The sequence below is a fragment of the Lethenteron reissneri genome, chromosome 2 (genome assembly GCF_015708825.2).
Source record: "Lethenteron reissneri isolate LAM-NWPU_2019-01 chromosome 2, ASM1570882v1, whole genome shotgun sequence".
Taxonomy (NCBI): domain Eukaryota; kingdom Metazoa; phylum Chordata; class Hyperoartia; order Petromyzontiformes; family Petromyzontidae; genus Lethenteron; species Lethenteron reissneri.
Window position 1 is genome coordinate 2,499,553 of NC_083780.1, and position 11,998 is coordinate 2,511,550.

An 11,998-nucleotide genomic window follows, 5' to 3' on the forward strand; every position below is an offset into this window, starting at 1 on the left:
GTGCAAGGGAAGACCAAAGAGGACAAATCAAACAATAGCCCTAAAGTTGCCACTGGAGAGAAATACAAAGAGCAAGCGAACAGCAAGGAGGAAAAATCAAACAAGGACACTAAAGTTGCCACTCCAGAGAAAGTCCAAGAGAATGAGAAGACCAATGAGGACAAATTAAACAAAGGCACTAAAGTGGACAACACAGAGAAAGACAAACAGCAAGACGACACCAATGAAGACAAATCAAAGAAGGACACTAAAGTTGTCACTGGTGAAAAAGACAAAGAGCAAGGGAAGACCAAGGAGTTCGAAACAAATAAGGCCACTAAAATTGTCACAGGAGAGAAAGATAAAGAACAAGACGACACCAAAGAAGACAAATCAAACAAGGACACTAAAGTTGCCAACGGACAGAAAAAAAAAGATCAAGAGATCACCAAAGAGGACAAATCAAACAAAGGCACTGAAGTTGCCACTGGAGAGAAATACAAAGAGCAAGGGAACACCAAAGAGGACAAATCAAACCAGGAGATTAAAGTTGCCAGCGTAGAGAAAGACAAGAAGCAAGATGACACCAAGGAGGAAACATCAAACAAGGACACTAAAGTTGCCACTCCAGAGAAAGACAAAAAGCAAGAGAAGACAAAGGAGGACATTTCAAACAAGGACACTAAAGTTGCCACCCGAGAGAAAGACAAACAGCAAGACACCAATAATGATCTCAAATCAAACAATGGCACTAACGTTGCTAACGGAGAGAAAGACAAAAAGCAAGAGAAAACCAAGGAGGAAAAATCAAACAGGAACACTAAAGTGGTCACCGTAGACAAAGAACAAGCAGAGGGCAAAGGCACGAAGCAGATTCGGGTTGAAACATCTGCTCCTGGTAAAAGTGATAGCAGCAGGAGTCAAAAGAAGGAGTTGCAGTGTGTCGGGTAGTTGGAGTAATAATTCGTATCAATCCTCCTCCCCACACCCCACCCGACTGTTGATCCATTATCGTAAAACAGGGTCGAGATTCGATCCCTGAATCAATTTTGTTTTCATCTTTTCGGCATATATATTGGTCTCTAATGCCTGCTGGGGTCTTTTGTTCCAATTGCTTACAACATATAATCATAATAGTAGCTTACGACCATTTTTCACTCCACTGCTGAATGAACACCTGGCCGCGTTGCTCACACCAGCTGTTTTACCACGACGCTAGTCAGTGCAGATCGGTGATTTCTTGACTTGGTATTTAACTTCGGAGAGGACATGCATAAGCAGTGGTCATATTGGAACAAATTAAATGCAAGTTTTGTGTGTATTTGTGAACAATAAAATGAAATGAAAGGACAACTTTGTTCAGATGTTTTCATTTGCGTTCTCATTCTTTTTGCGTCCATCCACCAAAGGCACACATCCTTTAGTCCTCGCAGTTTGCCTGTTGCAAAATCTTGCACAGGGCATTGGCCTTCTTCAAGCAGTGGGCAGACCAAGTGGTCTGTCGTCTCTCACCATGGTCGCAGGTCTCTTTTATTTATGTTAAATGTCTTTTAGTATTATCATTATTCAGGTGCATGAAATGGTTGTGGGAAAGTGGAGTGCATGTTTTCATGTTGGCAGAACGTGGGGTTGCTGATGGCCACTTCATTCTATGTATGGTGGGTTCTATCCGGGTTATTGATGTCCTCTGTAAATACGCTAAACAATTACGGAATTTAATATAAGAATAGGTTTTTTCCTTTTTTTCAGGCAACAAAACAGGTGTTAAGATGTTAATTCACCAACTTTAACCCTTTTGCAAGGAATCATGTCTGCATTAACCACAGATACCTGCGGTGAAAATACAAACAAAAAACATGTTCTGACAATTATGGAAGTGACCAAACATCACAATGCATGATCCTCCTAAAAGAGTTTTGGGAATCGGTGAGGTTTTTCTTATGACTCGTATTATATTTGTTTTAGCATCGTTCATGTTGTTTCGTAGACTATTTTTGTGTTCTTTTAAATCACTTCTCTTCCAATAAAAAGAGTACGTGAAATGACGCAACGTATTGGAATTTAAACGGGCCAAGTAATTATTTGTATGGGTTGAGAGGTGTCTGCTTGGAATTACATTGAAAGAAAGATGAAAAAGAGTCATGGATTACAGAACACACGCAATTTAGGTGCATCACAGTTAGCTCGTGAAAAGTGTTGTGGACTTGGACAGGGTACGTCAAAGGATACATGGGGATGGTGACCGCTGGTCGAGACTTAACCAGAACATCCCCCAACGTCTGACACCATGCCTTTTGTCCAGCAGTCGACCGAGAAAGGGGCTGCACAATTGTTGATTTGTTGTATTATTTGACGGTGATTATCGGAACAAATGCGCGAATTTGAAACCCAGTAAGTAACCATGCTGTAGACTGGCATATAATATTCGTCTCTTTATTCATACACTCGTGATGCGTATACAGGATCAGACGCTTAAGGGACAATTATAGGAACGGGACAAAGTAGGAACGAACATAGGATGCAGACAATAGAATATGGATAGTGGAAACGAGATAGAGTAAACTAGGCATATCATGAATACAAAATCGTAGAAATTTGGAAATATTTTCGACCGACAATCGTAACGCGACAGGCAGCACATTAACATACAAGGCAGATACAACGGAGATGCAAAAAAGCCAGCCAGAACGAACAACACAATCAATATAAACAAGACGGTTGCAATGAGAAAGCATGTACCAGCCACGCAATGCAAACCCAGATGGCACAAGCAAAACAGAAACAATCTAGACGCGCCGCATGTTTAAGATGGAATACTATGCACGACGCAGCAGCACCAAATTATCGATCTTTCATGTCAGAATAGGCCGAATGCTTTTGCTCTCGGGTCTGTGTCTGCAGAGGCGTGATCAACAATCGGCAGTTGGGTTTTACTACGCTGGAGGCCACAAGTTCACAATAATGTATCGTGAGTTATATTTACATTATTTTGGCGCGTTATTCGTGCAATTCACTGTTGACTTTGCTAAGACATTGCTTGATTTCTCACTCAAATTTGACCAGAACACTGCCAAGCAAGGCTGGCTTGGTACTGCCACTAGAGAGCACAAGGTTCGGCTGTCCATAATAATCGCATTTCATTGTAACCCTGTATATAACTATACTCATATGAATGGCACTGCAGAATAACGAGGACAAATGCGAAATAGATGCGGCATGCCGAACATTATTCCCAGAGCAGCGTTCTTGACTCTTCCGGCTGAATGCAGCATTGACTATTGCACTATTTACTATTGCACTATGTATGGGTGACTACGCTATTTCCAGGTCACTCTTGCGTGTACGAGATGTATCCTAATCTCTTAACTTCTTGCCTGGTTGAATATAAAATAAAGTGAAACGATGATTGAAAGTAAGTATCCAAGAATGCTGTAAGACAGACCCGCAGCGTAGAGGGGGCTTTGGGGGGACTGATCATCGCCCCCCACCAATAGCTGAAGGCTCAGCCCCCCCCCCCTCCAAATTTAATTATTATGAAGTCAAGAAATGTTGGTACGAAAATGAGCACAATTCAGGCATGGGTGTCGCAGCCTCTTTTTGCAGACACAGGAGGAACAGCTGGAGCAGATTGCACAATTGACAAACGCTAGGTTGGCATTTGCTCGTGTAAGGGAGTCCACGTGAGTTGTCCTGAGCTCGGGAATTTCCTCTTCCAGTAACGAAAAAGACATAGAACTCTCATATAGCTTAACAGACTGTTGGGGCAAGTGCCGTTAGCGAGCACCTAATGAAGGCCGACTCCGACATGACGAGAAGGTGGGTGGCCAGCACCACTCCCGACTTCCTTTGTCTGCCTAGTGGCGATATTTACACACCAAACCAGGTACTAATTTGAGGCTGAATCAACCTAGGGGAGGCTCAGGATCCGTTCAAATAATCGTCACTGGTGTTGGCCGTGAGCGGGAATCAAAGCGTGGCGACGGGTTCGTAGTGCAGCGCAGTAACACACACACAAAGTAACGCACACTCCCACTAATGCACACTCCTAGTAACGTCTACACAGTAACGAACACACATTAACGCACACTCCCAGTAACGCACACTCCCATTAACGCACACTCCCACTAACGCACACTTCCATTAACGCACCTCCATTAATGCAAACACAGTAACGCACACTCCCAGTAACGCACACTCCCACTAACGCACACTTCCATTAACGCACCTCCATTAATGCAAACACAGTAACGCACACTCCCAGTAACGCATAACCCCGTAAGAAGCTCGTTCTTCGGCCATTGCGCCTTTCTTTAATGATATATCTGGGCGTGGTCCCTTGTCCCTTGCGTGGCCCCCACACACGCAATCCTGGCCGTGTCCCCGCCCGACCTCTACACTTTGATGACGTGACTTCACGTGAGCCACAACTTCCCCACAACAAACTACAACAACTATGAAACAATCGATGTATTTAAACTGACCATTCGTCAAATTGAACCGTAAGCCCCTTTTTTGACGACCCGATGAAGGAACAGCCCTGGTATTCTCACTGCTCCCACAACAGCGAGAACAGCTTTCAATCGAGTTCCACCAATACGCAGTGGAAGAAGATGTGTTTTGGGCATTTCCTCCATCAATAGAACCATCGGAGACTCCGCCAGACTGCGAATGTGCTGGTGAGGAGGTGCAAGACAATCACTCGCTCACTTGGTCACTCACCCATCGTTTATTCACTCACTCCCCCATCGCTCACTCACTCACCCAGCGAATGCACTGGTGAGGAGGTGCAAGATAATATTCAACCTTCCCTATAATTCCCATACCTCGACCCTTCTCGCGCAACTGCAATGGCTCCATGTCGACGACTGCTGCCTGTTCGAATGCCTTACCTTGGCCTACAAATCCCTTCATGGACTTGCCCCACAATATCTTGCTACGTGCCTTCTCGCCCTCTACGTTCTCAATCCTTGCTCTCTCTCTGTCCCTCCGTCTCCTTGTGCTCAATCCACGCCCCACTTCACATTAAACAGTCACCTTCGCTCACGAGTTCCCACTCCATACTCAGAACTCGCTTCTTTTCCCTCGCTCACCCTCCCCCCGCGACCCCCCCCCCTAATATCCGCCTCATAACCACCACCGTTATTTTTCCCTCTTAATATTTTCATTATATGGCTATCACTCATTCCTCATTCGTTCAATCCATTCATCATCATTTACTGTCATAAATTTTGCTTTCACCAAATTCACGCATCACAGATTTTCCCATTGCTTCTTCTCATCTATTTCATTCACCCCATCCCCACCAATACATCCATATGTACCGTTGTTAATTATTTGTTAAAACGCCTTGCATGCGCTATATACATTTATTTAAGATAAGATAATGAGGCAAAATATCACTCGCTCGTTCGCTCACTCACCCATTGCTCACTCGCTCGCTCACCCATTGCGCACCCCTCCATCAATGAAATGATCAGGGACTCCGCCAGACTGCGGACGCGCTGGTGAGGAGGTTCTAGATAATCAGGCAGAATTTCACTCGCTCGATCACTCACCCATCGCTCACTCACTCGCTCACTCAAGCAGGCGTAATATCACTGGTGACTGCCCCAATAGAACGCGGCTGTTATGCTTGTGGAACAAAATAACTCCTCCACTCAGCTACAACTCCGGATGCTGCCATCAAATGGCTAAAACAGCAATGAAAACCCCACAATCGTAGCGCTGTTGCTTCTTTGTTCATACGCTATAAACGAAGAAAAGAGAAACAAAATATGAGAGTGAGACACCTCGACGCACCGTGAGGTTCGCGCAGGGACGTGTCTGTTCAATTGGCCGAGTCGTTCAGGTTGAACAGATCGGCGTTCCGGTAGGTGGACGAGGAGACCCGGCAGGTGAAGATGAGCCGGAAGGCACCGCGGAAGGAACGGTTGAAGGAGGCGAAGAGCACGGGGTTTATGGCCGAGTTCACGTACGCGATCCAGTTGGCCACGTCCCAGCTCGTGGCGCTCGTCTGGTAGCCAATTATCGGGTCGATCACCGCCACGGAGCAATAGGGCAACCAGAAGAGCAGGAAGACTCCCATGATGATTCCGAGTGTCTTCGTGGCGTTGTGCTCTCGCTTCATCGCCGCCCACTGCTGGCGGGCGGAGGATGAGGAGGACTCGACACCGGGGTCGTGCGCGCTGTTGGCGCGGATCTTGTGCGCCTGCTCGCGGGCAATGCGGAATATCTTGGCGTAGGAGGTGACCATGATGCAGAGCGGGATGAGATAGGCGAAGAAGGCGTTCGTGAAGGCAAAGGCCATGTTGCCCACCACCGGGCACGCGTCCCGGCACGAGCCCCGCGCGATCACCTCCTCGATCCCGAGCACGGTCCAGCCGGAGAAGAACGGCAGCCCGTAGGCCAGTGTGGTGCTCCAGCAGACCACCAGCATCAGCGCCACCTTGATCACACAGCAGCACCAACAATAGAGGACGATGCACGGGGGGAGCGGGGTCGAGAGGTAACGTTTCTGCATCGATGTGAGTAGTGTGGGCGGGCACGCCGAGCTCGTTCCGACTCATTCCGCGTGCTTGGGGTGATCGACGAAGATCTCACAAGGTAAAGGCGCAGTTCTGTAATTGCTGGCTGATGACACTGCTGGCGGAAGAACCTTCTCCTCTAGACGGAGCTCTACACACTCCTCCCCCCCCTCCTCTTAGAAGAGGTGGGAGTACCCACACTTTACCCAACCAGACGCGATCTGCCTAACGACTAATTATGGAGTACCCATATACAGTATATTGCTCGCTTGGATAGAATTTCGGGGGAGGGTTTCAACTACTGCGTCCGGAGATCAAATTGAACTGCGTAACTCTGATTTGCAAGTCCAGTGTGCTATCCATTAGATTCTAATATGGCTATCCATTACATTGTGATGGATAGGCATATCGTGACAAACTAACCCTTTCTCTCACCAGATCTATCTACTGTCACACATTTTAAGGCAGTAGGCATTTTAAGGCACAAGCCACATTAGTGTGATTGTGGTCATGCAACCAACATAATGGAGTTGAGAGCAAACCCATAGAGATGCATAGAGATACACAGAGACTCAAAGAGAAACATAGACACCCGTAGAGATACATGAGGACCCAAAAGGAAACAGTGACAAACCAAAGACCAGCCACAGTATTGCCCATGCAAGCCATTTACTGGACCGCATAGTACACCCATGAAGACGCTTAGATACACGAGGTACTCAGAGATACATATTGAACTACACAGCGAAACAGATAAACCCATAGAGACCCACCGAGATAGATGTAGACTCATAGAAGTACATAGACACCCATAGAGACCCATAGATACGATAAAGTAAACCACTGCAGTCTGCGCTCATTCAGCGGAGGAGGAATTTCAAAACTACACGAACTCTCTCTCCTAAAGCCCTCTCGTCGTGACCAGCAGCAGAACCTCGGCATTGGTGTCCGTCTCCTGAACATCTAGCTGCTATTATCATCATTTTCTCCTTTCCCCGGCACCTCTGATTAGCACGGTTGGCTACGTATGGTGGTGCGAAATAAGTTCAACATACATCACGCGCAAGAAAAGACTAGCGTAGAATCGAATATCGTATCTCATGAGTTGCTGGAAATACCTTCGGCGGCCCGAGCCGCTTCGGGTATCGCAGCGGGTCGCTGATGGCGATGTAGCGGTCGATGGAAATGCAGCTGAGGTGGATGACGGACGACGACGTGAACGTGAAGTCGAACCACGTGTGCACCTTGCAGAAGAAGCTGCCGTAGAACCAGCAGCTGTAGACGGCGCGCATCATGCTGTAGGGCATCACCAGCAGGCCCACGAGCATGTCGGCGAGGGCGAGGGAGAGCGTGAAGGCGTTGGTGCGCGTCTGCAGCTGCCGGAAGTAGAGGATGGAGAGGACGATGAGCGAGTTTCCCACGACGGTGCAGGCGCTGAACGAGATGAGCACCACCAGAGCGAGAGTGCGCTGGGTCGCGGGCAGCCGAGGGCTCGAGCAGCTGAGGTTGTTGTACGAGTTGACGCAGAGCAGCCCAGGAGCCTCGACATCCGATTGGTTGTCCATGCTTGTCCTGAGATGTAACCAAAACATGTATACGTATTAGGGTAAGTACGTATGTGTATGTATGTGTGTTAGTGGTCAACTCAGCCTCGAATGAGTACCTGGTGCGGTGTGTAAATTACGCCGATAAGGAGACAAAGGCGGCCGGGTGGAGTATTGGCCTCCCACCCCCTCGTGCTCCGTGCCGGCCTTCATAGGTGCTCGCTAACATAACTTGCCCCAAACAATGTGTTAAAGTTATACGGGGGATCTTTGTTTTTGTTGAGGAGCGCGCTGTACTCTGAAACTGGCGACACGGCGACCCGAGTTAGATTTCCGCTGGACATCCCCCTGGTTTGAATCAAATGAGTACCTGGTGCGGTGTGTATATGGTGCTGGTCACCCACCCCCTTGTGTACCGTACCCACTTTCAAAGGTTATCGCTTACAGTACTTGACCCAAAAGTCTGTGTTAAGGCTATATGGCGGATATTAGTCTTTGTTTTCCATTTGTCTTTTATGTATGTATGTTAATGTTTGCGCAGGGGCATCTGTATGTCTGACTGAATACCTGGTGATGAGTGTGAGTACTTGGCGATGTGTCTGCCTTGGTACCCATTGATACTATTCAAATATGAGCAGTATTAACGTGACTTCCATAGTAGGGACTGGGTTATGTCACCTTCTGGGGCTGCACTTGGGACACAAGGTGGTACAAATCTGAATGCGTCTTGGAAAATTTATGAAAATTTACTCACATTTTTACCCCACCACACGCGACCTGCCAACTTTGTTTTTTTTTATTTATTTACATACCGCTCTGCGGACAGAAAAGCGAGATTTTAAATAAACTGGCGCCGTAATTTCACCTGCCGCACCGGGAGATATGCATTGGGCTTCTTTGGTTGAAAATTGGTTTGTGAAGTTTGTGACTCGCGCGTGTGTGCCTCTGTCTGCCTTCATTGGTGCAAATAGCACCTAGGAGGGCCGGGCGGTAAACTAGGGGTTGAGTTGGCCAGCACCACGCCCTGGCCTCCTTTGTCTCCTCAGTGGCAATGTTTTCACACTGCACCAGGTACTTATTTGAAGCTGAGCCAACCGAGGAACGTCCCAGAACCGGTTCGGATAATCGTCAATGGCGTTGGCCGTGAGCGGGAATCGAACTTGAGTCGCTGGGTTTGTAGTGCAGCGCGCGAACAGCACTTCGCCCAAATGTCTAAGGATATACATAGATTCTGACACTTTGCTGCGCCCATTTCAAGTCATTATGAACAGTTGCAGGTGGAGGCTTGCCCCCCTTTTCCATCCGCCTAATGACGACCGCTTGTGTTGCGATCGAAACGTCGTGAGTTTTTTATGATTAATTATTTTATTTGTTTATAAAAAAATTCTTCTTTTTTACTCATTATTTTCTATCTACGTGACTTTACCAAAAGAACGAAAGAACAAAGAATATATACATGGATGTTTGTATTTATCTTGTGCTGAACCACCAAAATGGGTGCTCGCTCACAGTACTTTCCCCAATAGTCTATGTAGGCGACATGGGGACGGTCTATGAATGCATGTGTGTCTGCGCCATATTTTTTTGTATGTTCCCTTTTCATGTTCCGTTAGGTCGACTCAGCCTTAAATAGATACCTGGTACTTTGTGTCAGATTAACGATGGGGAGACAAATAGGGGTCAAGCCGACCTTAATAGGCACTCGCTAACACAGGGTTTCCCACACTCCAGTCCTCGCGACCCAATTTACTGCCCATTCAAATGCTAACTAACTTGTTCCACGCTACACGCACCGTATGATTATTAAATACGTTACACTGACGCGCTAAGCAATTAACACTGTGATCCGTGTGTCCAAGTGTTGTGTGTGTACACGTGTTCCTTTCCTGGCTACGGATAGAGTTGATATTCGAAGCCATCATGTGCCTCTCCTCGGTCGCCTCAGCCTTAAATGCGTGCGTGTGGGATTAGGGGTAATATTATCGTCATGGGTAGGGCTATGGGTAGAGTTATAGGGTAAGTTAGCAGTAGTGTTAGGGGTAACTTTAAGGGTAGGGTTATGGGTAGAATTATAGGTAGATTAACGTTAGGTTTAGGGGTAACTTTATGGTTATGGGTAGGGCTATGGATAGAGTTATAGGTACAGTGAGGGAAAAAAGTATTTGATCCCCTGCTGATTTTGTACGTTTGCCCACTGACGAAGAAATGATCAGTCTATAATTTTAATGGGAGGTTTATTTGAACAGTGAAAGACAGAATAACAACAACAACATCAAGAAAAATGCATGTCAAAATGTTATAAATTGATTTGCATTTTATTGAGGGAAATAAGTATTTGACCCCCTCTCAATCAGAAAGATTTCTGGTTCCCAGGTGTCTTTTATACAGGTAACGCGCTGAGATTTGGAGCACACTCTTAAAGGGAGTGCTCCTAATCTCAGCTTGTTACCTGTATAAAAGACACCTGTTCACAGAAGCAATCAATCAATCAGATTCCAAACTCTCCACCATGGCCAAGACCAAAGAGCTATCCAAGGATGTCAGGGACAAGATTGTAGACGTACACAAGGCTAGAATGGGCTACAAGACCATCGGCAAGCAGCCTGGTGAGAAGGTGACAACAGTTGGTGCGATTATTCGCAAATGGAAGAAACACAAAAGAACTGTCAATCTCCCTCGGCCTAGGGCTCCATGCAAGATCTCACCTCGTGGAGTTGCAATGATCATGATAACGGTGAGGAATCCGCCCAGAACTACACGGGAGGATCTTGTCAATGATCTCAAGGCAGCTGGGACCATAGTCACCAAGAAAACAGTTGGTGACACACTACGCCGTGAAGGACTGAAATCCTGCAGCGCCCGCAAGGTCCCCCTGCTCAAGAAAGCACATATACATGCCAGTCTGAAGTTTTCCAATGAACATCTGAATGATTCAGAGGACAACTGGGTGAAAGTGTTGTGGTCAGATGAGACCAAAATGGAGCTCTTTGGCATCAACTCAACTCGCCGTGTTTGGAGGAGGAGGAATGCTGCCTATGACCCCAAGAACACCATCCCCATCGTCAAACATGGAGGTGGAAACATTATGCTTTGGGGGTGTTTTTCTGCTAAGGGGACAGGACAACTTCACCGTATCAAAGGGACGATGGACGGGGCCATGTGCCGTCACATCTTGGGTGAGAACCTCCTTCCCTCAGCCAGGGCATTGAAAATGGGTCGTGGATGGGTATTCCAGCATGATAATAACCCAAAACACGCGGCCAAGGCAACAAAGGAGTGGCTCAAGAAGAAGAACATTAAGGTCCTGGAGTGGCTTAGTCAGTCTCCAGACCTTAATCCCATAGAAAATCTGTAGAGGGAGCTGAAGGTTCGAGTTGCCAAACGTCAGCCTCGAAACCTTAAAGACTTGGAGAAGATTTGCAAAGAGGAGTGGGAGAAAATCCCTCCTGAGATGTGTGCAAACCTGGTGGCCAACTACAAGAAACGTCTGACCTCTGTGATTGCCAACAAGGGTTTTGCCACCAAGTACTAAGTCATGTTTTGCAGAGGGGTCAAATACTTATTTCCCTCATTAAAATGCAAATCAATTTATAACATTTTAGACATGCGTTTTTCTGGATTTTTTCGTTATTATTCTGTCTCTCACTGTTCAAATAAACCTACCATTAAAATTATAGACTGATCATCTCTTTGTCAGTGGGCAAACGTACAAAATCAGCAGGGGATCAAATACTTTTTTCCCTTACTGTAGGTTAGCGATAAGGTATGGGGTAACAGCACGAATATGCGTAGGGCTATGGGTCGTACTGTGGCTATGGTTAGGGCCAGGGCTATGGTTCGATGAAGTGCTCGGTCGAACACAAAGCACGCCGTCCTGCTGGTTCGAGCATCGAGGACAAAAATCGGTCTGGAATGTACAACACGAAGAAGATGCCACTTTCACGAGAATAC

The 11,998-nt window shown here is 46.7% G+C and overlaps 1 protein-coding gene across 1 annotated transcript; it reads right to left on the reverse strand.

Annotated features, from left to right (window-relative positions):
• Positions 1-5,806: 5,806 nt before the first annotated feature.
• LOC133341439 (trace amine-associated receptor 7g-like) lies at positions 5,807-8,068 on the reverse strand. Its single transcript, XM_061550080.1, has 2 exons — positions 7,622-8,068; positions 5,807-6,424 (listed from the first exon to the last, which is right to left on the reverse strand). Exons 1-2 carry the CDS (start codon positions 8,066-8,068, stop codon positions 5,807-5,809), a joined length of 1,065 nt encoding a protein of 354 aa, XP_061406064.1.
• Positions 8,069-11,998: the final 3,930 nt, after the last annotated feature.